Here is a 26,043-nt window from a genome sequence, read left to right on the forward strand (position 1 = left end):
GGCAGGGCCTATGCATGTAGCGCTGCCTATAGTTAAAACTACCTAACATTTTTCATTACAGTCCATTTTCATTTGCTTACAACCTTGCCGAACTTTAACCATTTGGACTGATATTTTCCAGGCTTGGTTTCTGCCTCAGGCCACAGATTTTTGCAAAGTTTCAGCAAAAGCAGTTTAGTTACTTTTGAGAACAAGACTCAGGAAAAGTAGGTTTCTTAAAGAGCGGTAGGGTGAAAACCTGGCTCCACTGAAGTCAATGGCCTAAATCCCATTGACAGAAACAGGGCCAGAAATTTACCCTACTTCTTATGGGGTCTGAAGCAGGAATTAAGCATATGTTACATTTTAGAATCATTTTATTTTCTCTGCTTATTTTTGCCTTCTGATGATACCTTTAAGAGCAGTAACTGGCTACTAGAGCATCCTCAAAACATGCTACTGTAATAGCAGCACAGAGGGAGCAGAGAAACAACCCAAAAAATGTATCCAAACAAAACAGAGGTTATTTGGTGGTTCCATAATTCAGCTTTAAATTTTCCCTCTAAGACAGAGGGACACTAAAATTCCCATATTACAGTAGGCTTTTTGGCCTGTAGAAACTAGCAGCAACTATTTTCTTTACAAAACAATGGCAACACTTATTAAACTGCTACTAATATATTTTTCCCCTGCAAAGGAGCAGCAGTCATTTTACACACCAGTAAACAAGAAGAGCGTTGACTGCATGTGTTTTCCCCTGGAAGCTAACATAATACATCTATTTAAAACCTTTTGGGCTTGAAATCCCTGAAGTTACGGCCACCAGAGCATGGAATTTCTAAAAATATCCTCTTTAAAATTACCTGTTATCTCAACTACACACTCGGAAGAGAGGAGCAATTTTATCCAAGTCTCCTCATGCCAGATGTCCCCCAGCTCTGCCATTTCGCAGCCGGGGTGGGGGTGGGGGAGTGGAATTTGCCATAGAAACAGTGAAATATAGACAGCAAGAGGTATAAATGAAATAGGATTTTGCTAAAAGCTACACCATGTCTTTTCTCCTTTACCATTTCCTGGTTTTCATCTATCAGTGTGATCATGGCCTCGGACCGCTATCCCTTCCTACATCTCCACATGCACACCAATGATACTGCCAAGAATGACCTTGAGCAGGTCATTGCAGACTACGTAGCTCTGGAAAGAAGGATAAAGGAGTTTGAGGCATAAGTCATGTTCTCATCCATCCTCCCTGTTGAAGGATAAGGCCCAGGTAGGGACCATCGAATTGTGGAGGTAAATGCATAGCTAAGCAGGTGGTGTCAGAGAGAGGGCTTTGGATTCTTCTTCCTGGAACAACATTCCATGGTCGAAGGATTGCTAGGAAGAGATGGGATCCACCTAACGAAGAGAGGGAAGAGCATCTTCGCAGGCAGGCTTGCTAACCTAGTGAGGATGGCTTTAAACTAGGTTTGATAGAGTGTGGTAACCTAAACCTTGAGCTAAGTGGGGAAGTGGGATACCGGAAGGAAACAAGAAGAAGGGTGGACCAGGGGAGCCCTCCTGATTCATACTGAGAAAGTAGGGCAATTGGCTAGTTATTTTAGGGACCTGTACACGAACGCAAGAAGCCTGGGAAACAAGCAGGAAGAATTGGAAGTCCTGGCAGTCAAGGAGCTATGATGTGATTGGAATAACAGAGACTTGGTGGGGTAACTCACATGACTGGAGTACTGTCATGGATGGGTATAAACTGTTCAGGAAGGACAGGTACGGGAGAAAAGGTGGAGGAGTTGCAGTGTATGTAAGAGGGCAGTGTTATTGCTCAGAGCTCCAGGATGAAACTAGAGAAAAGCCTGTTATCTTTGGGTTAAGTTTAGAAGCGAGAGCAACAAGGGTGATATTGTGGTGGGTGTCTGCTATAGACCACCAGACCAAGAGGTGGAGGTAGACAAGGCTGTCTTCAGATAACTAACAGAAGTTTCCAGATCACAGGCCCTAGTTCTCATGGGGACTTCAATCACCCTGACATCTGCTGGGAGAGCAATACAGCAGTTCACAGACAAGCCAGAAGTTTTTGGAGCGTGCTGGGGACAAATTCCGGGTGCAAGTGCTGGAGGAACCAACTAGGGGCCATGCTCCTATTGACCTGATGCTCACAAACAGGGAAGAATTGGTAGCAGAAGTAGAAGTGGATGGCAACCTGGGCAGCAGTGACCATGAGATGGTCAAGTTCAAGATCCTGACAAAAGGAAGAAAGGAGAGCAGCAGAATATGGACCCTGGACTTGAGAAAAGCAGACTTTGACTCCCTCAGGAAACTGATGGGCAGGATCCCCTGGGAGGCTAATAGACTCATAGACTCATAGGTCAGAAGGGACCAATATGATCATCTAGTCTGACCTCCTGCACAAGGCAGGCCACAGAACCCCACCCATCCAATTTTATAACAACCCCTAACCCAGGACCGAGTTATTGAAATCTTCAAAATTGGTTTGAAGACCTCAAGCTGCAGAGAATCCACCAGCAAGCGACCTGTGCCCCACGCTGCAGGGGAAGGCGAAAAACCTCCAGGGCCCCTGCCAATCCGCCCTGGAGGAAAATTCCTTCCCGACCCCAAATATGGCGATCATAATATGAGGGGGAAAGGAGACCAAGAGAGTTGGCTGTATTTTAAAGAAGCCTTATTGAGGGCAAACCATTCCGACATGCAGAAAGAATAGCAAATATGGCAAGCGACCAGGCTGGCTTAACAGAGAAATCTTCGGTGAGCTTAAAACACAAAAAGGAAGCTTACAAGAAGTGGAAACTTTGACAGATGACTAAGGAGGAGTATAAAGATATTGCTCTAGTGTGCAGGAGTGTAATCAGGAAGACCAAAGCACACAATTGGAGTTGCAGCTAGCAAGGGATGTGAAGGGTAACATGGGTTTCTACAGGTATGTTAACAACAAGAAGGTGGTCATGGAAAGTTTGGGACCCTTAATGAATGGGGGAGGAAACCTAGTGACAAATGACGTGGAAAAAGCTGAAGTACTCAATGCTTTTTTTACCTCGGTCTTCACAGACAAGGTCAGCTCCCAGACTGCTGCACTGGGCAGCATAGTAGGTGGTGGAGGTGAGCAGCCCTCAGAGGTGAAAGAACAGGTTAAGGACTATTTAGAAAAGCTGGACATGCACAAGTCCATGGGTCCGGATCTAAAGCATCCAAGGGTGCAGAAGGAGTTGGCTGATGTGATTGCAGAGCCATTGGCCATTATCATTGAAACCTCATGGTGATCAGAGGAGGTCCTGGGCGATTAGAAAAAAATGCAAATATAGTGCCCATCTTTAAAAAAGGAAAGGAAAATCCAGGGAACTACAGACTGGTCAGCCTCACCTCAGTCTCTGGAAAGATCATGGAGCAGGTCCTCAAGGAATCCACTTTGAAGCACTTGGAGGAGAGGAAGGTGATCAGGAACAGTCAGCATGGATTCAGCAAGGGCAAGTCATGCCTGACCAACCTCACTGCCTTCTATGTTGAGATAACAGGCTCTGTGGATTATGGGGAAAGCGGTGGACATGACATACTTTGGCTTTAGCAAAGCTTTTGATACGGTCTCCCACAGTATTCTTGCCAGCAAGTTAAAGTAGTATGGATTGGATGAATGGACTATAAGGTTGACAGAAAGCTGGCTAGATCATCGGGCTCAACAGGTAGTGATCAATGGCTCGATGTCTAGTTGGCAGCTGGTATCAAGCGGAGTGCCCCAGGGGTCAATCCTGGGGCCGGTTTTGTTCAATATCTTCATTAATGATCTGGATGAGGGGATAGATTGCACCCTCAGCAAGTTTGTGGATGACATTAAGCTGGGGGGAAGGTAGATACGCTGGAGGGTAGGGTCCAGAGTTGCTCGGGGAGGGGACGGAAGCCTGGAAGAGGCTGGGGTAGGGGCTCGGTGGAATGGGGGCGGGGCGGAGCAGTGGCAGGAAGAGGTGGGGCTGGGGCCAGGTCGCATGCTGCTACCAGCGCCAGGCCCTCCACTAACCCCGCAGGCCACCCTGGACCCTGCGCCCCCCTGAAGCACGGGCCTCCCCAAAGCATGGGCCTGGGGCAGTTGCCCCAGTCCTTCCTATGAACGGGACAGCTCTGAAAATATAAGCCCAAACGTGGGTGGAGCACGGGCACCATAGGCCGACATAACTCACTGCCTATGACTACAGAAAGGATGTGGACAAATTGGAGGGAGTCCAGCAGAGACCAACAAAAATGATCAGGGGGCTTGAGCACATGACCTACGAGGAGAAGCTGAGGGAACTGGGATTATTTAGTCTGCAAAAGAGAAGAGTGAGGGTGGATTTGATAGCAGCCTTCAGCTACCTGAAGGGGGGTTTCAAAGAGGAAGGAGCTAGGCTGTTCTCAGTGGTGGCAGATGACAGAACAAGAAGCAATGGTCTCAAGTTGCAGTGAGGGAGGTCTAGGTTAAATATTACGAAAAACTATTTCAGTAGGAGGGTGGTGAAGCACTGGAATGGGTTACCTAGGGAGGTAGTGGGATCTTCATCCTTAGAGGTTTTTAAGGCCCGGCTTGACAAAGCCCTGGCTGGGATGATTTAACTGTTGTTGGTCCTTCTTTGAGCAGGGAGTTGGACTAGATGACCTCCTGAGGTCTCTTCCAACCCTGACATTCTATGATTCTAACTCACATGAATTCCGGGCTCAGAGAGGATCTAGCTAACAGATCCAGGAAAATTAGACCTGCTTCGCCCTTAGCCATACAGAAGCTACTGGAAAGCCATAGGAAAGACAGAACAGCTTTTGTGGAAGAGGAGTTGTTTCAAGGTTACAGAATGCCATTGTTTCCATTACTATTTATATTTTAAAGCCTGGCCAGAGACAGACCCATCTCCCCCAAGTTAAAATTTGCTCTCACCCCATTTGCTAAACAAAAATATTACACTAAGAGTTAAAAATGGATCTGATAAAAAGCTCCCTGTTCTCTTTCATAGAAACCTAAGATTGGAGGGGACTTCCTGGGTCATCAAATCCAGCTGCCTGCTACTGGAGCCAACCCTGTCATATAATCCCATTCATAAATTTATCAGCCAGTTAGGCTGATTGCCACTATTACTCGTATTGAAGGCTGTTCCAGAACCTCACTCCTCTGATGTTTACAAACCTTCTTCTAATTTCTAGCCTAAATTTATTCATGGCCAGTTTATACCCATTTGTTCTTGTGCTAACTTTGTCCTTTAGCTTAAATAGCTCTTCATCCTCCCTTGTATTTATCCCTCTGAGGTATCCAGAAAGCAATCATATCCCCTCTGAGCCTTCATTTTGTAGAGCTAAACAAGCCAAGCTCTTTTAGTCTCCTCTCATAAGATAGGTTACCCATTCCCTTGATCGTCCAACTAGCCCTTCTCTGCAGCTGTTCCAGCTGGAATGCCTGCCTTGCTTCTACCTGGCTTTTTATCCCAAACACCAGTTTCTGGCTACTTTGTGGTCTGAGACTAAAGCTTGTGCTTCTTAGTCGTGCTCACTGAAACATCTTGTTTTATAGCTTGTCAGTACTGAAGCTTTTTAGCTATGGATGAGGCAACAATTGGGCAGGTTTCCTGCATGTCATTTCTGTACACTGTCTCAGAGAAACCTCTTCTGAGTAGAAAAAGGTGGCTCAGTCCCCGTGGCCTATTCAGTTCTTGGCCAAAAATGGTATGATGTGGATACCCACCTCCAGGTGGCAGTATGAAACATACTGGTTCTTACCTCTAGACAGATAACCGATCCTTGATGCTCTTTGAACACTTTTAACTGCTCGCCGGTCACAATATTCCATGTTCGGATGGTATAATCTGTGCTGCCAGAAAATAACTCCCTGTTTGGAGCATCAAGTATAAGGCATAAAACAGCCCCCGTGTGCCCTAGCAGAGTCTGGTAGCAACGCCCACTCGACACCCACCAGACCTTAACAGTGCAGTCTGTGCTTCCTGTCACCAGGAAGTCTCTGTTCAGTTTCTGCTGCTCCTCCTCTGACTCATCAAGAACATCCCGGGAGGAGTAGTGAGCCAAAGTCAGAACACAGTTCCGATGGCCCCGGAATTCCTGGATTTGTTTCTCCTTCTCCACACTCCAGCACCGAGCTGTCCTGTCATAGGAGCCGCTAAATAGATAGTCTTTGGCAACCAGGATCCTGTTAAAAATAAACAACTAGTATACACATTGTTGCTTTGTGCTTTAACTTCCGCCCCCCTCGCCACCAGTGACTGCATAAAGGGTACTGTACCAAGAGTGCAATGAAGTACTAGAAGCAACTGTCCCTCAAATAATTGTTCAACCATCAGATATATTTAATATATCAGTGTGAGCACCTCATTGCCACACGCAAGGACATGACACAGTCCTTCAGAGCCTTACCCAGTTACAAATGAAAACAGGCACATTGCAAGGCAGAAGACTACTCCATTCAGGGTTCATCGAGGTTTTGGCCTTTGGCATTTGATTCTCTTCTTCTTAATATTTCCCTTCCAGTTTAGCACACCATGTTGCTAGCAAGCAACTCCAATTCCCCACTGAACCTGCAGGAAGTATCTAGATTTCTGATAATCTTCCATTATCAGTGTCCCAGGATCATAAGACTTGCCAAACCAGATCAGAGGTCCATCTAATCTGCTATCCTGTCTTCAAAAGTGGCTAACACCAGATGTTTCAGAGGAAGATACAAAAAATCCCATAGTGGACAATTACATATGGAATAACTTGCCCATAAAAGAAGTTTCTTCCTAATCCCAGCTAGTTAGGGAATATTTATACCCTGAAGAATGAGAGTTTAATCCTTTAACAATTTTTATCCTCATTTAATTGCTGATGTTTTCATTAACTATATGAATTACGTGTAAAAAAACTACATAAAAAGAATGTTAAAGTTGCAAACATAAACACTCAGAAGTCAGGAAATGCCAGAATTAAGGTTGCTTGTGCAAAATAATTTGGCCCTGATGCATATGCATTATACATAATCACATGCTATCCTTCCTTTCCCTCTCCTCCATCCCCCCCCTAAAACCCAAGCCAAAACAAAGCCTGCTTCAGCATTTTGAAGTCATGTAACTTATTTAGGCACCTAAAATTGACTAATTTTGGGCACCCTCTAAAAAATAACCTTGACCAGCAGCGCTACCCTGTGTTATTCATTAGTTATGAGTTGCTTTTTTAAACTTGTTATTTAGCAGCTCATTTTTCATTATGGCTATTTAGTTGTCCAAATGCTGGCCTAAGACAATAGCCAACAATAACAGCAATTAAACTAATCAGACATTTAGTTTCCAAGAAGTTGAACCACAAATGATGGTTCCTAAAACCAATTATCACACAACGGTCTGACAAACACGCAGGTTAAAAATGACATTTAAATAAATACCTAGCCAAGGATCTCACAAAGAGAGGATAATCATCATTATCCCAATTTTACAGACAGAGGCTACGGCAACACTAGAGAGTCGTGCACTACAGCTGCGCTGCTGTAAGCTCTCTAATGTAGCTGCTCTAAGCAGACAGGAGAGAGTTCTCTCAACGGCTTAACTACTTCAGCCCCAGCGAGTGGCTGCTACCTATACTGGCAGGAGAAGCTCTGCCATCGACGCAGTGCTGTCCACACCAGCGCTTATGTTGGTCTAATTTATGTCACTGGGGAGGGTGGTTTATTCACACCCCTGAGCAACATAAATTATGCTGACAAAAGCTGTAGTGTAGACATAGCCAGAGAAACTGAAGCAGAGAGAGGTTAAGTGACTTCCTTAAACTCTCAAAGGGAGTCGGTGACAGACGTAAGATCAGACACCCAGTCCAGCACTCCATCCACTGGACTACAGAAGATCTGATCAAAGAGCAGCATGCAGCCCATAAAGTTCTACACAGCACTTAATAGCACCTTCACCTTAATGAGAAAGAGCAGCTGGTCCACTTAGATCCAGAAGCCAAACATCCAAATTAGAGACAGGGCAGGGTGGGGAGGATCATAGAATCATAGAATATTAGGGTTGGAAGGGACCTCAGGAGATCATCTAGTCCAACCCCCTGCTCAAAGCAGGACCAGTCCTCAAATCCCTAAATGGTCCCCTCAAGGATTGAACTCACAACCCAGACATGGCCCTTTGGCACCTTTCAGGCTGTGAAGACAGCCATCTAAAATGGGCAATGTTTTGGTGTTCCTTTAATTGAAGATGTCATGAAAACTGGCTGACTCAGTATTTGAGCTCTCTCCTCCTATCTGTTTACAGATTCTGTTACATGTGTGTATTTGGTTTTCTTTATGCAAGATCAGTAAGAAGTCACAGGGTAGCTTTAAACTTAGTTTTAACAATAAGGAATAAATCATTCAAATAGGACTATGTCCTTTTTGCTAACAAGAATGGCTGACGTGCTGCTTTTAAAATCTATTTATCACAGGCATCTGCCTTCAGCTGAACAATTTCTTCTAGAATTCCATTTCCAGTGGCAGATTCACCATGCTGTGAGCCTTTTGCTGTTCTCCCATCTCCAGTCTATAGCTGTGTCAGCGCTGTTGCTAGGATAACTCATCATTACAGCAAAGAACATGAGTAGCAGAGAGTCAAAGATTTACACAACCCATTTAGTTGCATAATGGAGATTACTGGTAAAAAGACAATTTATTTGTAGAGAGACAAGGTGGGTCAGGTAATATCTTTTGTTGGACCAACATCAGTTGGAGAGAGAGAGAGACAGAGAGAGAGAGAGAAGCTTTCGAGCTACACATAGCTCGTCCTCAGGTCCCACGAAAGATATTACCTCACCCGTTTTGTCTCTCCAACATCCTGGGACCCACAGGGCTACAACAGCACTGCAGACCATTTATCTGTGGTCAAGTTACAGAAGCACAATGGAATGATCCTCTTAAATGAAGAATCTGTATTACCAACCTGTTGACAATTGATGTGTGCCCTCGGTAAATGGCCAGACACTGGCCTGTCATCACGTCCCACTTTCTAATTGTGTGATCTGCACTACATGTGAATGCAACCTCATTTTCTAAGTGGCAAAAGGTGATGTAGCTTTCATGTCCTAGGAACAAATGATGGAGATAAAAAATATTCAGCATGTTGCAAACATAACAGATCTGGAAAGCTGTGACATGCTCTCTTTAGTTTAATTAAAAAAAACAAACCTAGTTTGAAATTGGCCTGATCCAAAACCCCAGACCGTAATACTTTTGAGGCTGTAGTTTTAAAATCCACAACCGAGTTCATCACAAGCAGGAGCTCATGGAAAACACGGCACTTTTAATTTTGAAAGCATGAACTGCATCTTTGTTTTACTGCTTCACTGATATGAGGAATAAATTAAACAGAGGCAAAGGTGCGGGAACTAGAGGTGCTGAGAGTGCTGCCACACCCCCAGGCTTGAAGTAGTAACAACCCAAATAAATGGTTTCCGCATTTCCCCACTACAAAAATTGTTCCAGGACCACTGAACAGAGGTATGGTGGGCCATTTCAAGGGATTACTGTCAACCAGATTAAGGCCCATGACTGAGCTTCTTGTTGTTTTAAAGGGTATTATGGAAGCAATGAGCCAAATTCATCCTTGGTGTAACTCAACTGAAATCAATTGAGTTCAAAGGAGTAAGGAATTTGGTTCACTATATAAATACGTGTCTTTTCTCTGCTCTATTTTAATTTGGTGAAAAAAGTGTATTTCAACACTACCCTCTGTGTTTTTAGACAAACAGCAGCACTGGGCTAGTGCAGGAAATCCTGAAATACAAAAGACTAATTGGAAAGTTTAGTTACCAATCTAATTTAAATAGTCCAATATGAGTGAAATGCAAGCAACTAAAAGAACATGAGTGATGTAAAGTAAATCAGCTGTATGCCCCCTATTATATCTAATAACAAGGAGAAATACTAAATATGCTTTTAATGGCAGGAGTACCTCTTTAAGCAAATAAAGTAGAGAGAAAGAATAAAGGCATTGTCATTACTATTTATAAAGTGATCAGAGAGTACTAGGCTTTACAGTCAGATTAAAAATAGACATGGTCCCTGCCCTAAAGAGTTTACACTCAGACAGAAGTGTGGGAATAGAGGCAAGGAGGACAAGGGTTACAACACTTAGGTTGAGTTGTTACTTGATTGTACCATTAAGTGTATTTTACTGTAACTCATGAGTTCAAGGTTCAGTTCCCACCAGCTCTGCCATAAGCCTTCCAATTTGGCCTTGTCACATCTCCTCTCTGGGCCTTGGTTCCCCATCTGTAAAATAGGGGGATAACACTTTATCCCACCTCCCACTCCCGCTTCGTTTCATCTGTTTATATTGCTTACTCTTGGGGTAACATCTCTTACTATGCGGCTGTACAGTGCCTAGCACAATGGAACTCCAATCTCAGCAGGGGCTTCTAGGAGCTGTTATAATACAACTGATGAATATTATTATTCCAGGTAGCTCTGGGGTTTGTTTGAGGTTTTTTGCCCCCCCCTGGGGGGGGCGGGGTGGAGAACAGGGCTGGCTTTAGGAAGTGCGGGGCCCAATTCGAACATTTTCAGTGGGGCCCTGGCAGGGATAACTTAAAAAAAAAAAGTGGAAAAAAAAGCCTTTCGTTTCTTTCGTGTATTATTTACTTTTCATAACTATATAAATAATAAAATTATATATTATGTACATTGCATCATATATGCTGTTGATTGGTTATTAATGACTGCTGTTTCACATGTGTGGGTCCCCACCACTCCCTGGGGGTGTGCACGTGTGGGTCCCAGCTGCTCCCTGCCCCCGTCTTTGAAGCAGGTGTGCAGGGTTACTGCCCTGGAACTGCAGGGCAGCAGTGGACATGGGGCTGGTTGGAGGCAGGGCAGGGGCTGACTGGAGGTAGGGTCTGGCTGCAGGCAGGGCAAGGGGTGCGGGGCTGGTTGGAGATAGGGGGTGTGTGGGGCGGGCTGGCTTCAGGCAGGGTTGCAGGGGGGTGCAGCAGGGGCTGGCAGGGTTGGAGACAGAGGAGTGTGACACTGGCTGGCTGGCTTCAGGCAGGGGGGTGCAGCAGGGGTTGGCTGGAGACAGGGCAGGGTGTGCAGGGCTGGTGCGGGCAGCAGTATGTGTGGGGCTGGCTGGCTTTGGGCAAGGCAGCAGGGGTGTGTGTCAGGGGTTGACTGGAGACAGGGCAGGGGGTTTGGCAGGGGCTGGCTGTGGACACGGGGTGCAGAGCTGGCTGCAGGCAGGGGGGGGCAGGGCTGGTGTGGGCAGGGCAGAGGGTGCAGCAGAGGCAGCTGGAGCCCCAGCGCTTTAAATAGCCCCCAAGTCCCCTGCTATCCCAGGGCTTTGGGGACAATTTAAAGGGCCCAGGGCTCCCCAGCTTCTACCCCGCCCTGGACCTTTTAAATAGCCACAGGAGCCCTGAGGAACGCATGGGGATAGCGGGGCTCCGGCGGCTATTTAAAGGACCGAGGTGGCAGAGGCAGCTGGAGCCCTGGCCCGTTAAATAGCCCCCGGAGCCCCTCACTATCCCAGGGCTCTGGAGGCTATTTAAAGGGCCCAGAGCTCCAGCCAGGAGAGCGGAGCTCCAGCCAGGGCCGCGAGGCTTGCCATGCTCCAGCCAGAGCTCCAGCCGGGGCCGCGGGGCTTGCCGAGCTCTGGCCGGAGCTCCAGCTGGGAGAGCAGGGCCCCGGGGCTTGCCGCGCTCCCACCTGCGCTTTGGTCAAGGGAGCAGGACCACGGAAGACCCCAGAGCAGACCGCAGCCAGGGACCCGGGGTAAGTAAAAAAAAAATAAAAATTAAAAAGGTGCCTATGGCGCGGGGCCCTCTTAGGCACAGGGCCTGATTCCTGGGAATCGGGCAAATCAGCCTAAAGCCGGCCTTGAGGGAGAAGAGGTAGAACATGACAAGTAGAAGAAGTTAGAGGGAAAGAGGAAGGAACAAAGATATAGAGGAAGGAGCAGTAGAGTAGGGAGAGTTATGCAGAAGAGGGAAATGGGAAAGGGTAGAGGTAAGGATCAGGAGGAGAGCAGATGGTAAAATGAGGCAAGTAGACATAGTTAACTGTCAGCATCAAAAACATGTGACTTAAAACAAGTGACTAAAGATGGTCAATTAGATGTCACTGCAGTCCAGAGTCCTGAGGTGCCAGTCTGATATAGAATTCTTTGACTAATGAAGGGTTCCACTCTGACTTGTGCTGTTACATTTGTCATTCTTTAATTTTAATCCATTTTTGCCCAGTCTTACTGCAATCCTCTCAAGCCTTTCAAAAATATAGCAAAACTGATTCACATTAACAGCAGTAGCACCTGGACATCCTACTTTCTGGAATCCAACAAATGCTGTAGCTAATCTAGGCTCTTAGTCAAATACTTATCTAGAAGAGGGACACACGCAATATACTGTCAGACTAACTGTAGACCATGCCGTGCACAAGAATTTGTTTATTGTTAATCTGACAGCATATTACACATCTTGTCAACTACAGCATATTCTTTGCAAAAAAATGAATACGTGGCTGACTTCCAGAAAGTAAGAGGCCTTCCAGATGGTATCACTAGCAAAGGTAAACTAAGATGCATTTTGAGTAAATAAAAGATGGCTCTGGAGATTAGTAATATGATACAGCACTCTTCCAGCTGCTGGTTCAATTCCAACCTAGGTCATGTGACCAAAAGTTGTTATCAACAGCCAATGAAAAGCGAGCTTGAAGGCCTCAGTCCAATTACCCAGGGACTGTAATGTGCAACCAAAAAAAAAAAAACCAGCAAAATTTGTCCCCCTTATAAGCAGACTCAACACACTGGTCAAGAATCAGGCCATCTGATCTATACTATGAACCCTTGTACCTATGCTTAGGTTTTGTGAAAACCTTCCACCATTGCTAGCAAATTTGGGAGTGTTAGTGTAGACATCCACCAGCATCTTTATCACCAATCTATATAATTCTGCTCTGAGCAGATCTAGACCAGTGGTTTTCAAACTTCAGGTCAAGACCCAATACTGGCTCGTGGAATGCGAGGCACTGGGTCGCCTTCCTCAGCACCCAGGGACTCTGGTACCCGGCCAGTAAAAACTAGTGGTTCCTGGCCTATGGGGAGCTGGGAGGAAGGGAGGTGGAGGCAGTGCCTGCGGGCGACAGCCACGCGGAGCCATTTGCGCACCTCCGCCTAGGAGGCAGACCTGCTGCTGGCTGCTTCCGGGGCACAGCACAGTCAGCAGTGCCAGGACACATAGGAAGCCTGCCTCTGTACCCCAGCTGTGCCGCTGACCAGGAGCCACCAGAGGTAAGCCTACACCCCAACCCCACACCCCTACCCCATATCTCTGAGCCCCCCCAAACCCAAAGCCCCCTCCTTCACCCCAAACCCCTCATCCCAGCCCAACCCCAGAGACTGCACGCAGAGCCCTGACCCCTGCACCCTAACCCCCTGCCCCAACCCAGAGCCCCCTCCCACACCCTGAACCCCTCATTCCTGGCCCCACACCCCAGCCCTCTGCCCCAGCCCTGAGCCCTCTCCCACACCCCAAACCCCACATCCCCAAACTCCATTGGGTCATAGACATCAACAATTTTCTTCAACTGGGTCACCAGAAAAAAAGTTTGAAAACCACTGATCTAGACAAGCCGGTGACTGAATCACTTCATCGCTATCTACAATAGTTACTCCTGGAGGAATTCTGCACCACTGTACACATGCAAAATTCATGTCCCCTGCAGATTCCCCCCCACCTCACCTTGCAGAAAATAGATTCTGCAGGGGAGGCGCTGCAATTACACTTTTCACCCATCAGGGGCTACTGTGGTACCAGAAGAGGACAGCTGACTCATGGGCAGAAGAGGCTGCTTTCCTCACAGCGCCCTGCCTGTGGGGACACATGAGGAGACACAGGACATGTGAAGGATGGACAGAGCAGGGCACATGTGGCTTCTGTGGGGGGGGGGTCACATACACTAGGGTTCACAAGGGCTAGTGGGGGGGACAGACTGGGGTGGGAGCACAGGAGCTAGTGGGTGATAGCATTGAGTCACAGGCTGAATGGGAGTGGGAGTGCAGGGCCACATGGGGATGGCAGAGAACAGGTGGCTGAGTGGAGGTGCAGGAACACATGGGGACAGAGGCAGATGTGCCTGACTGAATGGGAGAGGCTAGGGGTTAGCCAGGGACTGCATGGGGGAGGCTCCCCAACTCCCTAACAACCTCTCCCAAAAAACAACTGTTCCACACTTCTCCCACCCACACCCAACAACCCTCCAGGTTTACTCCCGGGCTGCTTCCCAACAATTACTTCCCTCTCCCTCAGCTCCTCTGTTATCTCGACTCCCAAAAGCTTTTGCACTGTTTCTGAGAGGTGCAGAAAATAAATAGATCCCTGCAAATCCACTGGTATCCGCTTTATATCCGTGGACCATTTTGCAGATAGCCGCTCGGATGCAGATACAAATTTTGTATCCGAGCAGGACTCTGATGGGAAGAGCCAGGCAGGCAGCTGTGAGGAACCGTGGTACGGACTCTCCACCTGCCCTGGGCGGGGCGCCTGGGGTGCAGGGACACGGACTGGGGGCTGCTCAGGCCCCTCGCCCAGGGCAGATGGAGGGTCCACCGTGATTCCCAACAGCTGGCTCTTATCATGGCCAAGCTGTGGCTCCGAGAGCTACCCGCTACTGGCCGGACCCGGGTCAGGGAGAGCCACGCTGGCAGCTGTGGGGAGTCGCGGCGGACCCTCCACCTGCCATGGGTGGGGGACCCAAGCAGCCCCTGGCCTGTTTCCCTGGCCCCCAGATCCTCTGGCCAGGGCAAGTGGAGGGACCCAGACACCCCACAGCTGCCAAAGCAGCTCTCCTCAACCCAGCCGGGGAGCCGTAGGGAGCCACAGCAGAATCTCCACCTGCCTGTAGTGCAGAGGAGAGACTGAGAGCAGCCCCCAGCCAGTCCCCATCCCCCAGCTCCCTGCCTGGCCAAGGGCAGGTGGAGGGTCCATGACGGCTCCCCACAGCTGCCCACGTGGCTCTCCATGACCTGGCTCCGGAGGCGGGGTGCCTCAGAGCCTCATCCCGACCACAGCAAGTAGAGCCATGCAAATCGGCTGATATCAGCAGGTATCCTCAGACAACATTTGCAGATTACAGATCAGATGCAGATACACATTTTTGTATCCAAGCAGGGCTCCAGAAATATGTTTCTTTATTGTAGTTTAAATGAATTATTACTCAAAGTTCTGTATTAATATGCCTATTAAGGAATCTGTCAAAAACATTTCCTGAATCTTTTTTGTTGTCTATATTGTTACAGATATACTTGCTGACAGGTATTTTGAAATAAATTAACAAAATAATTGAAACTGGAGTTATTATATAGTGTTATTTTGACTAAGAAGATATGCAGAATTTTGAAATATTTTTCACAGAATTTTTAATGTTTTGGTGCAGAATTCCCTCAGGAGTAAATAGTGCTTTGACCATCATGTACTAGAGTAACAGTAAATAATTCACAAAAACCTCATTGCAGATGAGGCTTCACTGATGGGTGAGGTTGAGGCATCTTGGTTATATCGTGGGGGAAGCTTGCAGTGGTGTTTGTTCTGTTGGCAGAGGGCTGTCAATATGGTGACTTTCACAACACTAAATCCATATGATTTTTTTCATTAAATATGATAAACTGTTTCACGTAGAATGGAAACTAGCCAACATACTTAAGGGAGATTATGTGTGAGTAGAGCCACAAACCCTAGCAGTAAGTAGACCTGGTTGTGAATATACCCAACAGTTACTGAGTGAATTAAAAAATTATAATCCTAAAGTGGTATGCAGGAAGTTATCTAAAGGGCAGCTTTAACACTGGAAATTCAAGATTTCAATTCACAATCCCGTCCTGCAGGGTTTCTGCATTCTTCAATCATTTTGAGGTAAGTCTAGGGATTGTGTAGGAAGATGTAAATCTCATTAAACAGGTAAAAACAATTTCAGAAGAAAAAAGCCTAGAAGTTTTCATTAGACACATGGGGATGTTTTGTTCTACTGAAAAAAATCCCATTGTTCACTGAGGCCTGTTTCTCAACTGTAAGGTCAAGAAGTTCTGAATAAAAGTGAAAAACTAAAAAAACGACAATTACACTTGGGTTAGATGCGGAGGACTGCAGTAAGGAAGCAGAAGTTAAATTGCTGTGTTCTACTTGAGAGGCAAAGGGATTCCTCTGTGCGCGAATGTTTGAAACTTGCTTTGGGATGAAGGAGCTTCTAGTTAATATTACTCTTATTGATTCTTAAGCATGATATTTGGCCACTCAACCTGCTCCAGAGACTGGAGGATAGATCATGCTGTGTCAAGTTTGTACCATACCTTAGAATAAACTGTACTTGGACTCAGAGCCTGGAGAAAAGGGACACATACTGTACCTTGGAAATGGCCATGGCACTGGCTATCTGAAGTGCTCCAGAGACGTGCAGTGCCATCTTCACTGCCCGTCAGCAGGTGCTGCCCGTCTGGGCTCAGACTGAGCCAGTTGATGCCTCCTCGGTGATCTGTACAGACCTTCAGTGCCGAGCCACTGCTCCCCATCCTGCTGGCCTCAGCACAGGCCCCAGCAAAGGCAGAGGACCCAGACAGGGGTTGACTCACTGGCTCCACATCACTCTAGGAAGGGAGTATGAGCCTGCAGCGGGCTCCCAGAGACCAACTTCAGCCATCACTATGGCCCTGAGAAACCATCAGGCTAGCCTAGTCCCCTGCAAAAGTGCACAGGTCACAGAACAGGCCACACAACACTAACTGATCCTTAGCATGGATAGTTACCCTTTTCCCCTCCCCTGGCCAGGACATATGAAACTAACCAATCCCTGTCCTTTTATGAGTAAATACGGGAAATGCAGCAATTCTCACTGCTATAGGGCACGGGGCTGAATCTATGTTGCCACCTTGCCACACACACTTTATTCTGGTTCTAAGAAAGGGCTTGATTTTCTGCAGTGAAGAGCACTGGCAGCTCCCACTGCTCCCTCTGGCTGGCTATACTGCCAATAATCTGGTGTCCTGACTATCCCAGAGGTAATGTATCCTTGAAAGGGCTAAAACCAGGTCTGACTAGACACAGGGGATTAACACCTTAAAGCAGCATAAAGCCCAGTCCTGACAGAGGTCAAGTCTTTTTTACAGTTTGCAAAACATGCGTAGCTTGTCATGCCAATGCAGTATTATCAAACTGAACTGACTGGACATGATGTCAGCCCAGTGACCCTCACCCTGGCCCCACAAAACCTGTCCTTTCTAAGCACCGCTCTCTCGCACCCCTAACTCTGCCTTTAGCACTTACTCACACCTTTGTGCCAAGACCTGAATAGACACATTAGAAAAGGGGTCATATGCAAAGAGAGCGGTGAGAATGCCCACACCACCTCCTCTCCTGGCCCAGGAGCAGGGGCCAGGGCAGGGTTTCTCCCTGTGGTACAGTTCTACTATTGTTATTTGGTGACCCTCCTCTGCGGTACAAGCACACAGGTTTCTGCCTGCCCTTCCCACCGAGGGGGGGCAGGAAACCAGGCAAGGGCTCTCCCCTCTTTCCCTGGGTTATTGCCTTACCTTCCCCACCCCCCAAAATATCTCAACCTCTGTGTAAAATCAAAACAGGGTGATAAACCCCGAATGGCTCCTCCCATCAGAGAGGAGACCCCCCCCCATGCCCATCTCTGTGCTCAGACCCCCCCAGGCCGCCTTCTGCCCCCAGGAGAGAGAAAACCCCCACCCCCCATCTCTGCGCTCATCCTCCCACCCCTATGGCTGTGCTGCTCTCCTTCTGCCCTCCCCCACCTCCCAGGAGAAGCCCCCTCTCAGCCCCCCCCATGGCTGCTGATCCCCTCCTGCCCTTCCCCACTCTCAAGAGAGGAGCCACAACCTGACTGTTCCCCACCACTGCCAGCCTCCCCTCCCTTCCTGAGCAGACACCCCCCAGGACAGCAGCGTCCCCCTCCCCCACGTCTGTGCTCCTTCCCTGTGCCCTCCCCCCACGTCTGTGCTGCTTCCTTAACACTCGCACTCCCCCTTTGTCTCTGCTGCTCCCTCACATAGGTGCTCCGCCCACGGGCTAACCCCCAGCTGCTGCCCCCCCCCCGCCCAGGGCTGTTTTGCTCCTAATGCCCCCAAGCACACACCCCTCCTCAAATTGTGCAGCCCGACTCCCCCACATACGACCCCTCATGTTGTTTCCTTTGACACTCCCCAGGAAAGGAGACACCCCCCCCCATTGCTGTACTGCCCCCATGTCTTACCAGGCCATCCAGTCTTCCCTTCTCTGTGCTTCTACCCCAGCCCCATACCGGACACCTCCCCCCACCTCTGTGTTGCCTCGCCACCATCCCCAGGGGAAGCCCCCCATGCTCACCCCCAATCCCTGTTTCTTACCCCATTGTAACCCGCCAGGGTGGGCGAGGAAGATCCTGTTTCCCAGAGTCTGTGGGGCAGAGGCACCCACTTGCTGGAGAAGACCAGAAAACAAAGCGTCCCCGGGCTCGTCTGCAGGGGGCAGAGACACGTCCCTGCAGCAGCAGCAGCAAGTTTTGTCCTTTGAAACAAGGAACTTTCTCCCCGCACAAAGGGAGCGGGGCAGGGAAAGTCCGGGGGGCACCCAGAAAACAACCAAATCACCGACTAAAATTCATCCATTGCCCTGCCTGGGGGGGGCGGGGGGGCAGCCTAGCGAGCCCTTAAAGCCTAAACTCTCCCAAGCGTGGGTCCTGCTGGGAAGATGCTCGTGGGGATGATCGTAGCCCCGGGCATTGTGGGCGCTGCTGCAGTGCAGGGAACAGAGCTGCAGAGAGGTCGGATTAAAGAGGTTTCGTGTTCAGCCCACGCTGCCTTTTGTCCGGGTCCTGGCCCCCCTTCAGCTGCGCCTGTCTGAAGAGCTTCATCTGAACTGGCCGAGGTCCCTACGGGCATCCCCAGCCCATTCCCTCTGCATCCCCTGCCAGCGCCTTCTCCCTGCTTCTCATTAACGTGCTGGGTCACAGCTCAGCTTGTCCGTCAATCAGCTGCGCAGGGGACCAAACCGCCACTCCTCCGGCGTCCGCCAGGTCCTAGAGGAAGTTGACTTCATCACAGGACTTTTTTTTTTTTTTTTTTTTTTTTTTTACTTCTCTTAAGGACTGGTCCACACTACGGGGGGGAAATCGATCTTAGATACGCAACTTCAGCTACGTGAATAACGTAGCTGAAGTCGAATATCTAAGATCGGATTACTCACCCATCCACACCGCGTGGGATCGATGTTCGCGGCTCTCCCTGTCGATTCCGGAACTCCGTTGGGGTTGATGGAGTTCCGGAATCGATATAAGCGCTCTCGGGGATCGATATATCGCGTCTAGATCCCCGAGCAATTGATTTTAACCAGTCGATACGGCGGGTAGTCTGGACGTGTCCTAACACTTTCCATCCTAGGAATCGGAAGGGTTTTTACATGCACTAGTTGTCTCACAACACCCCTGTGACATAAGGAAGCATTCTTTTTTCACCCTGCCCAAAGGCCCCAACTAAGATCATGGCCCATTGTGTAGGGTACTGTATAAATATGTAGAAAGAGCCCGTTGCAGCACCAAAGAGCTAGTCTTAGGCCATGTCTACACAAGCGCTTATGCCGGAAAAACTTTTGTTGCTCGGGGGTGTGCAAAACACACCCCTGAGTGACATATATTTTGCTGGCATAAGCATGCTTGTGCACAGCACTATGTCATGGGACAGTGTCCCTAGTCTCTGTGTGCCAGAAGCTGGGACTGGGTGACAGGCATAGGGTGTGCTCAGCACACACCAGCCATGATTGTTTGGCCAGGCCGCCCATCAGTTGTTTCGCTGCTGGTGGAAGGCGCTAGGGGGAGGGCAGAGAGCAGTGATCGGTGGATATGGGGCTCGAGGGAGGGAGTGGAGCAGGGGCAGGAAGAGGTGGAGTGAGGGTGGGGCCTCAGGGGAAAGGGCAGATTGAGGGCATGGCCTTGGGGTGAGTGCGGGGGGAGCACCCACCAGGAAAAATAAGTCAGCACCTGTGGTGAAAGCAGATGGATCACTTGATGATGACCTGTTCTGTTTATTCCTTCTGAAGCACCTGGCATTGGGCACTGTCGGAAGACAGGATATTGGGCTAAATGGACCTTTGGTCTGACCCGGTATGGCAGTTCTTATGTTCTTATATCAACGGGAGTCACTCTCCTGCCAACATAGCTACTGCTGCTCGTTGAGCTGGTTTTATTATGTCAGTGGGCGAGCTCTCTCCCATCGGCATAACACGGCTACACAAGCCACCTTACAGCAACATCGGTACAGCTGTGCCACTGTAAGCTTTTAAGGGTAAGCATGGCCTAATTATACAAAGAAGAGGAGGAGAAATAGAGATACAGAAAAGTGAAGTGATTTGATCCAACAAATCATACAGCAGGTCTGTGGCTTAATCAGGAACAGAACCCAGGTTTTTAGGTAACAAATGGGCAACTGAGATGCAGAGGACAAATGACTGCCCAAGTTCACTGAAGAAGTCTGTGGCAGAGGTGGGAACAGAATGCATTTCTCCTGGTTCTCAGTCTTTTTTAGCCACAAAACCATTCTTTTTTGCATTAGGCAAGATCTGCAAGATACTGTCAGGGGACAACCCACCTTATTATTGTCATTGTATTTAGTAACAAAAATACACTAGCCATTTTACAGAGACATAAGAAGATAAGTTCCCTGCCCCAAAGGATTGCTATCTATGTAAATTATTCCAGTGTAAAGAAATACACAAATTAAACATACTTCAGAAGGAATCATATTCAGTGCAGCACATTATGGCTTACATAAGACAGACCTAATATATCACGCCCACAAAGAAGAGCATACGGTTAACTTCTGCTTCTTCTTCTCTCAGGCCACGTCCAGACTAGGAATTAAAATCGATTTTAGATACGCAACTTCAGCTACGGGAATAATGTAGCTGAAGTCGAATTTCTAAATCGAGGTACTCACCAGTCTGGACGGCGCGGCATCGATGTCCGCGGCTCTCCGTGTCGATTCCGGAACTCCGTTCGGATTGATGGAGTTCCGGAATCGATGTAAGCGCGCTCGGGGATCGATACACTGCGTCCAGACTAGACGCGATATATCGATCCCCGAGCAATCGATTTTAACCCGCCGATGCCGCGGGTTAGTCTGGACGAGGGCTTAGTTACACCACGGAGAAGTTACAACAATGTAAGCCTGATGTGAAAGCAGAATCAAGCCTAATGGCTTACCTGTAAAGGCCGTTCTCTGATGACACACATTTCAAAACATTTGCCAGGACCACAACTGGGACCCGATTTTTTTTAAATGACCATTGATTCTGGATGCCCAACTTGAGTGTTGATCACTTGCCCTCAGAAAAATCAGGCCTCTTTAACATGTCTCAGTTTGAGAATCCAAAATTCGAGACACCCCAAATCACTAGTTACTTTTGAAAATTTAGGCCTGATAATCTTTTGGGCTAGGTATAGTTGCAGAAGTTACCCCAGGTTATGGGAAAGATGCACAAACACTACTTTACTATACTGCTGCAGGGTGGATGCAAGGATAAATTCAAGTGCCAGGCATATACACACATTTTCATTACACAAGTATAAAACTCCTGCTTAGACTGGGCCATAGGGGATCGCTCTGTTATATCTCAGGAGGCCATGTTTTGGCTTTTGGTGAGCCCTTGAGTGTAGAAATTGTTCTGTCACTTCCTATTTTGAAGACACATTTCAAAGCTCTATTTCAAAGGTGGTTTTCCCTTGTGATCATTATTAGTGATGGATAAAATGTTCAAAATTGTCCAAGCTTTCGAACATTTTGCCCTATTTTTATTACCTTCCCCCAGCCCCTTTCATCTTTTTCTACTGCTTTTATCTGTCTGAATTTTAGGATTTATTATATTTGATTATGTTTTGTTTGTATACCACACTGCAAGGAAGGAGCCGGAAAAATATCTGTTTGGTTTTGCCATTTAAGGCCCTGATCCTGTAATGAGCTCTATGTAGGCAGATTCCCTCCCTCTTGCTCAGAGCTCCATTGAAGTCAACAGGGATCTTCAAGCAAAGAACTCACTGCACGCTCAGGGGCCAAGCTGGTAAGTTTTTTTCATGCAGATCAGATATGCCTACACCCTTTAGACATGGGTTTCTTAATGGGTTTTTTTCCTGGAAATCTAATTACATGAATACAATTCTTATTAATATTTATTATTTCAGTAGAATATTTTTAGGCATGCTAAGAGTGGCTGTCCAGCGCTGCTATAAGAAGCTATTTGCAGGCCACAAGAAATTTTTTTGGTCTTACAAAACCCAGTGACAATTCTATGTATTCCTGAGCAGCATCTACTGGCACCTGATCCGTTAAGTAACGATTTACATATAGAGAGGTGCAGAGCACTCTTGGGGTGATGGGTTGGGAAATATAAATCCTTGAGAAGAGTTTTAATTTCTAAACTTTCATTTTATGAAATGTTTTCCCCCCGACAGCTAGCAACAGCTGACAAGAAAGTGGGGAAAGGGGGGAAAAATTGTACCAGGGCCCCAAGTTCAGGGTGCCCCCCTGGACATCTGTAACTGGGGTGGAATGGAGGTGAAATGGAAAGAGGTGGGGCAGGCCCCAAATTTCTCTCAAGGGTCTGTGACTGGTTTACTTCCCCACTCCTAACCAGAGACAGCAAGACCTAGGGGGACACTGTAATTGGCTGGGCTCCTCCTCTCCCCCAGACACAACAGGATTGTAGGGGTGGGGAGGCCTCTGGTTGCATTTCCTTCTGACTTGTGTGAAAGCCTGATCTTGCCTGCCTGAGCTTGCCTCTAACACACAGGATAGGCTTCCAGCCCCGACTGTAAGCTTCATTTGGAGCAGCACTGAGAGAGACGCAGAAGAATAGCATTTTACCTCCTTTGCTATACTCAGCAGCAGCTCCAGGCACCAGCGCTCCAAGCATGTGCCTGGGGTGGCAAGCCGAAGGGGGGCGCCCTGCTGGTCCCTGTAAGGGCGTCAGTCAGGTAGTCTTCGGCAGCTTGCCTGCGGGAGGTCCACCAGTCCTGTGGATTTGGCGGCAATTCGGCAGCAGGTATACCGAAGGCACAGGACCAGCAGACCTCCTGCAGGCAAGCCGCCGAATCCGCAGGACCGGGGACTTCCTGCAGGCAAGCCGCCAAATCTGCGGGACCAGGGACCTCCCACAGGCAAGCCACCGAATCCGCGGGACTGGGGACCTCCCATAGGCAAGCCACCGAAGGCAGCCTGTCTGCCGTGCTTGGAGTGGCAAAAAACCTAGAACAGCCCCTGGCTGTACTCTGTACAGGATTTGAATAATGTTGGACAAACTGCTACTTTTTGTTGACATTATTCACTTTTATTCTGAGCGGGAGAAGGAGGAGGAGATTATTCCCCCCTCCCCTTATTTATATGTGCCAAATCCAAACCTGGTGTAAGCAGATGGAATGACCACAGACAACAGAGGCTCTTTTGTTGCATCAAAGCGCACGTCCAGACTAACCCGCGGCATCGGTGGGTTAAAATCGATTGCTCGGGGATCGATATATCGCGTCTAGTCTGGACGCGATGTATCGATCCCCGAGCGCGCTTACATCGATTCCGGAACTCCATCAACCCGAACGGAGTTCCGGAATCGACACGGAGAGCCGCGGACATCGATGCTGCCCCGTCCAGACGGGTGAGTACCTCGATTTTAGAAATTCGACTTCAGCTACGTTATTCCCGTAGCTGAAGTTGCGTATCTAAAATCGATTTTAATACCTACTCTGGACATGGCCAAAGAAGCAGAGCCAATAATGCTCTAAAGTAGTCAGCACTCAAGGCTCCTCTCACTCAACTAAAAACAAAAGAATGAAGTGTCCAGCAATACAAATTAACTTCCCTAGAAGATTAACCACCGCAGCAATCCAGCTCTCTCTCCGCACATTCCAGCAGAGAGGCTTGTCTGGCTACCAGCTAAAAACGTCTTTCTACTGCAGTTTATCACTCTGCTTCCTAATTCAAGCTATCAAGCCTAATCAATGTCAAAACTGCTAACAATTGAATATTACCTCCTTTCTTCCCCAACCCAAAAGATTTCACAAGCCAAGCAAATCTCAGTGCTTTGAGCATTAGCCTGCTAAACCCAGGGTTGTGAGTGCAATCCTTGAGGGGGCCATTTAGGGAACTGGGGTGAAAATCGGTCTGGGGATTGGTCCTGCTTTAAGCAGGGGGTTAGACTAGATGACCTCCTGAGGCCCCTTCCAACCTTGATAGTCTAGGATTCTATGAAATCTCTCATGGAACAGCTGCCAGGGGCCCAGGAGATTGGTAATGGCATATGACACTTCCCACACTTAGGTCACTCTCTTGAGAGCATCCACATCATGTTAGTGAATGAAAATTGTTACCTTCTGAAGTGTGTTAGGTGGAGTCTCCTCTGACATAGCCCTTCGGCAGCTAGGCCTGATCTGGGCTAGAAAAGTTGCACCATCGTAATGACTTTAATTTAAAATAACTCTAGCTACACTGGTTCAAACCCCTAATGTAGATGCACTTAAACCAGTTTCTATATTGCTAAAATTGGCTTAAACCTTACTTGAATTGGTTTTGCTTAATGCAGTATGTTAGCAAGGAGTAAATTGGTTTAAGTGCATTAGGAATTTGCATTGGTGAAACTGGTGAAATTTCTCATGGACCAGACCTTAGAGATGGTTCTTATAGATAAGAGAAGAGGCATATTGGTTGGGCAATAAGAAAAACCCAGCTCTGTATCTGCTTTATAAATGCCAATTCCTTCATTTCCTGCACCATCAATTCAGATCCTTTTGCCAGCATCAAATTCACTAAAAGCTAAGGAAAGAAATGGTAACACTCTCTGTTGGCCCTCCAACCACATCAAAACTCTGACAGAAACTGCTCTTCCTTCAAGCCCCCATGAGCTCAGAAAATAGCTGTAGGTCAGGAGTCTGGACTCACCTCAACTAATATGTGGAGCAAAGGTTCACATTATTTTGCAATGGTGTAGGGACTGTAGATCAGGAAATTCTAATCTCCCTGTCCACAAAAATAAGGAGACATTCAATGAAAATCAGCAAATTAAAAATGATAAAAGGGAATACTTTGTAGACAATGCATAATCAGTGGAAGTCATTGCCACAGGATGTTGTTGAGGTCAAGAACTTAGCAAGAGTCAAAGAGGGAGATATGTTTATGGATAATAGGAATATCTATAGTTATTTTACAAAATACAAAAAAAAGTACTAGAAAGAATATAAAACCACATGTTTTGGGGCGCAAACCAGCCTCTAACTATTAGGGCTTGTCTTCACTACTGTGAAAAGGATGCTGCTGCAATTGATGCAGCAGGGATTGATTTAGTGGGTCTAGTGAAGACCCACTAAATCAATGGCAGAGTGCCCTCTGGTCAACCCCGGTACTCCAGCTCCCCGAGAACTAAGATAAGTCGACCAGAGAGTGTTTCCCATCGACGCAACTCAGTGGAGACACTGGGGTAAGTCGACCTAAGCTACATTGACTCCAGTTACATTATTCATGTAGCTGGACTAGCGTAACTTATGTCAACTTACCCTGGTCGTGAAGACAATCCCTTAGAGGGGTTAGGTGGAGATTCTCCCTCTGCTGGGCAGACTATCCCATATTTGCCTGCTACAGAGTTTCCTGTATTTACCTCCGAAGCATCTGGTGAGAGACAGGACACTGGACTAGGTGGACCAAAGGTCTGATCAAGTATGACAATTTTAGGCTTCTGTCCAGTCACTCTGTCCAGATTGTTTGCAGGTAGGCATGCCCCAGCTTCCTGACAAGCCTTGCTTGAGTAGAATGGTTTTGCAAATTCCATGCACAGTCTAGCAGGGTAAACCCTGTTGGGGACAATTTCAAAGTCTTGGATTTCCTATCAATATTCACAAAGGCCCTTCACTTTATTTGATGAGCTCTAAAGCAGTAGTTCCCAACTAGTGGTAGTTTTTATCACTGGTATTCTAGGTTTCCTCTCCCTACTTTAATGATTTAAGCTATCTGCTAAACTCGAGCACTCCACTCCTACACATGGCACACACTAAAGGGATTTAAAGCTAGCTAAGTGATAGGT

At 47.6% G+C, this 26,043-nt stretch overlaps 1 protein-coding gene across 3 annotated transcripts in view; it reads right to left on the minus strand.

Annotated features, from left to right (window-relative positions):
* WDR86 (WD repeat domain 86) overlaps positions 1 to 18,968 on the minus strand; it is a 41,519-nt gene extending 22,551 nt beyond the window's left edge. For 2 of the 3 annotated variants that reach the window (XM_050941550.1, XM_050941552.1), the window contains exons 1-4: positions 18,339 to 18,968; positions 16,340 to 16,669; positions 8,892 to 9,033; positions 5,722 to 6,145 (exon numbers count right to left, since the gene is read on the minus strand). In XM_050941550.1, coding sequence (XP_050797507.1) covers positions 5,722 to 6,145; positions 8,892 to 9,033; positions 16,340 to 16,502 — 729 coding nt within the window. In that variant the 5' untranslated portion in view covers positions 16,503 to 16,669; positions 18,339 to 18,968. The remainder of the gene's footprint in view (positions 1 to 5,721; positions 6,146 to 8,891; positions 9,034 to 16,339; positions 16,670 to 18,338) is intronic. The other variant, XM_050941551.1, reaches the window with a different exon arrangement.
* Between the last annotated feature and the right edge of the window lie 7,075 nt (positions 18,969 to 26,043).

The sequence above is a fragment of the Gopherus flavomarginatus genome, chromosome 2 (assembly GCF_025201925.1).
Source record: "Gopherus flavomarginatus isolate rGopFla2 chromosome 2, rGopFla2.mat.asm, whole genome shotgun sequence".
NCBI lineage: Eukaryota > Metazoa > Chordata > Testudines > Testudinidae > Gopherus > Gopherus flavomarginatus.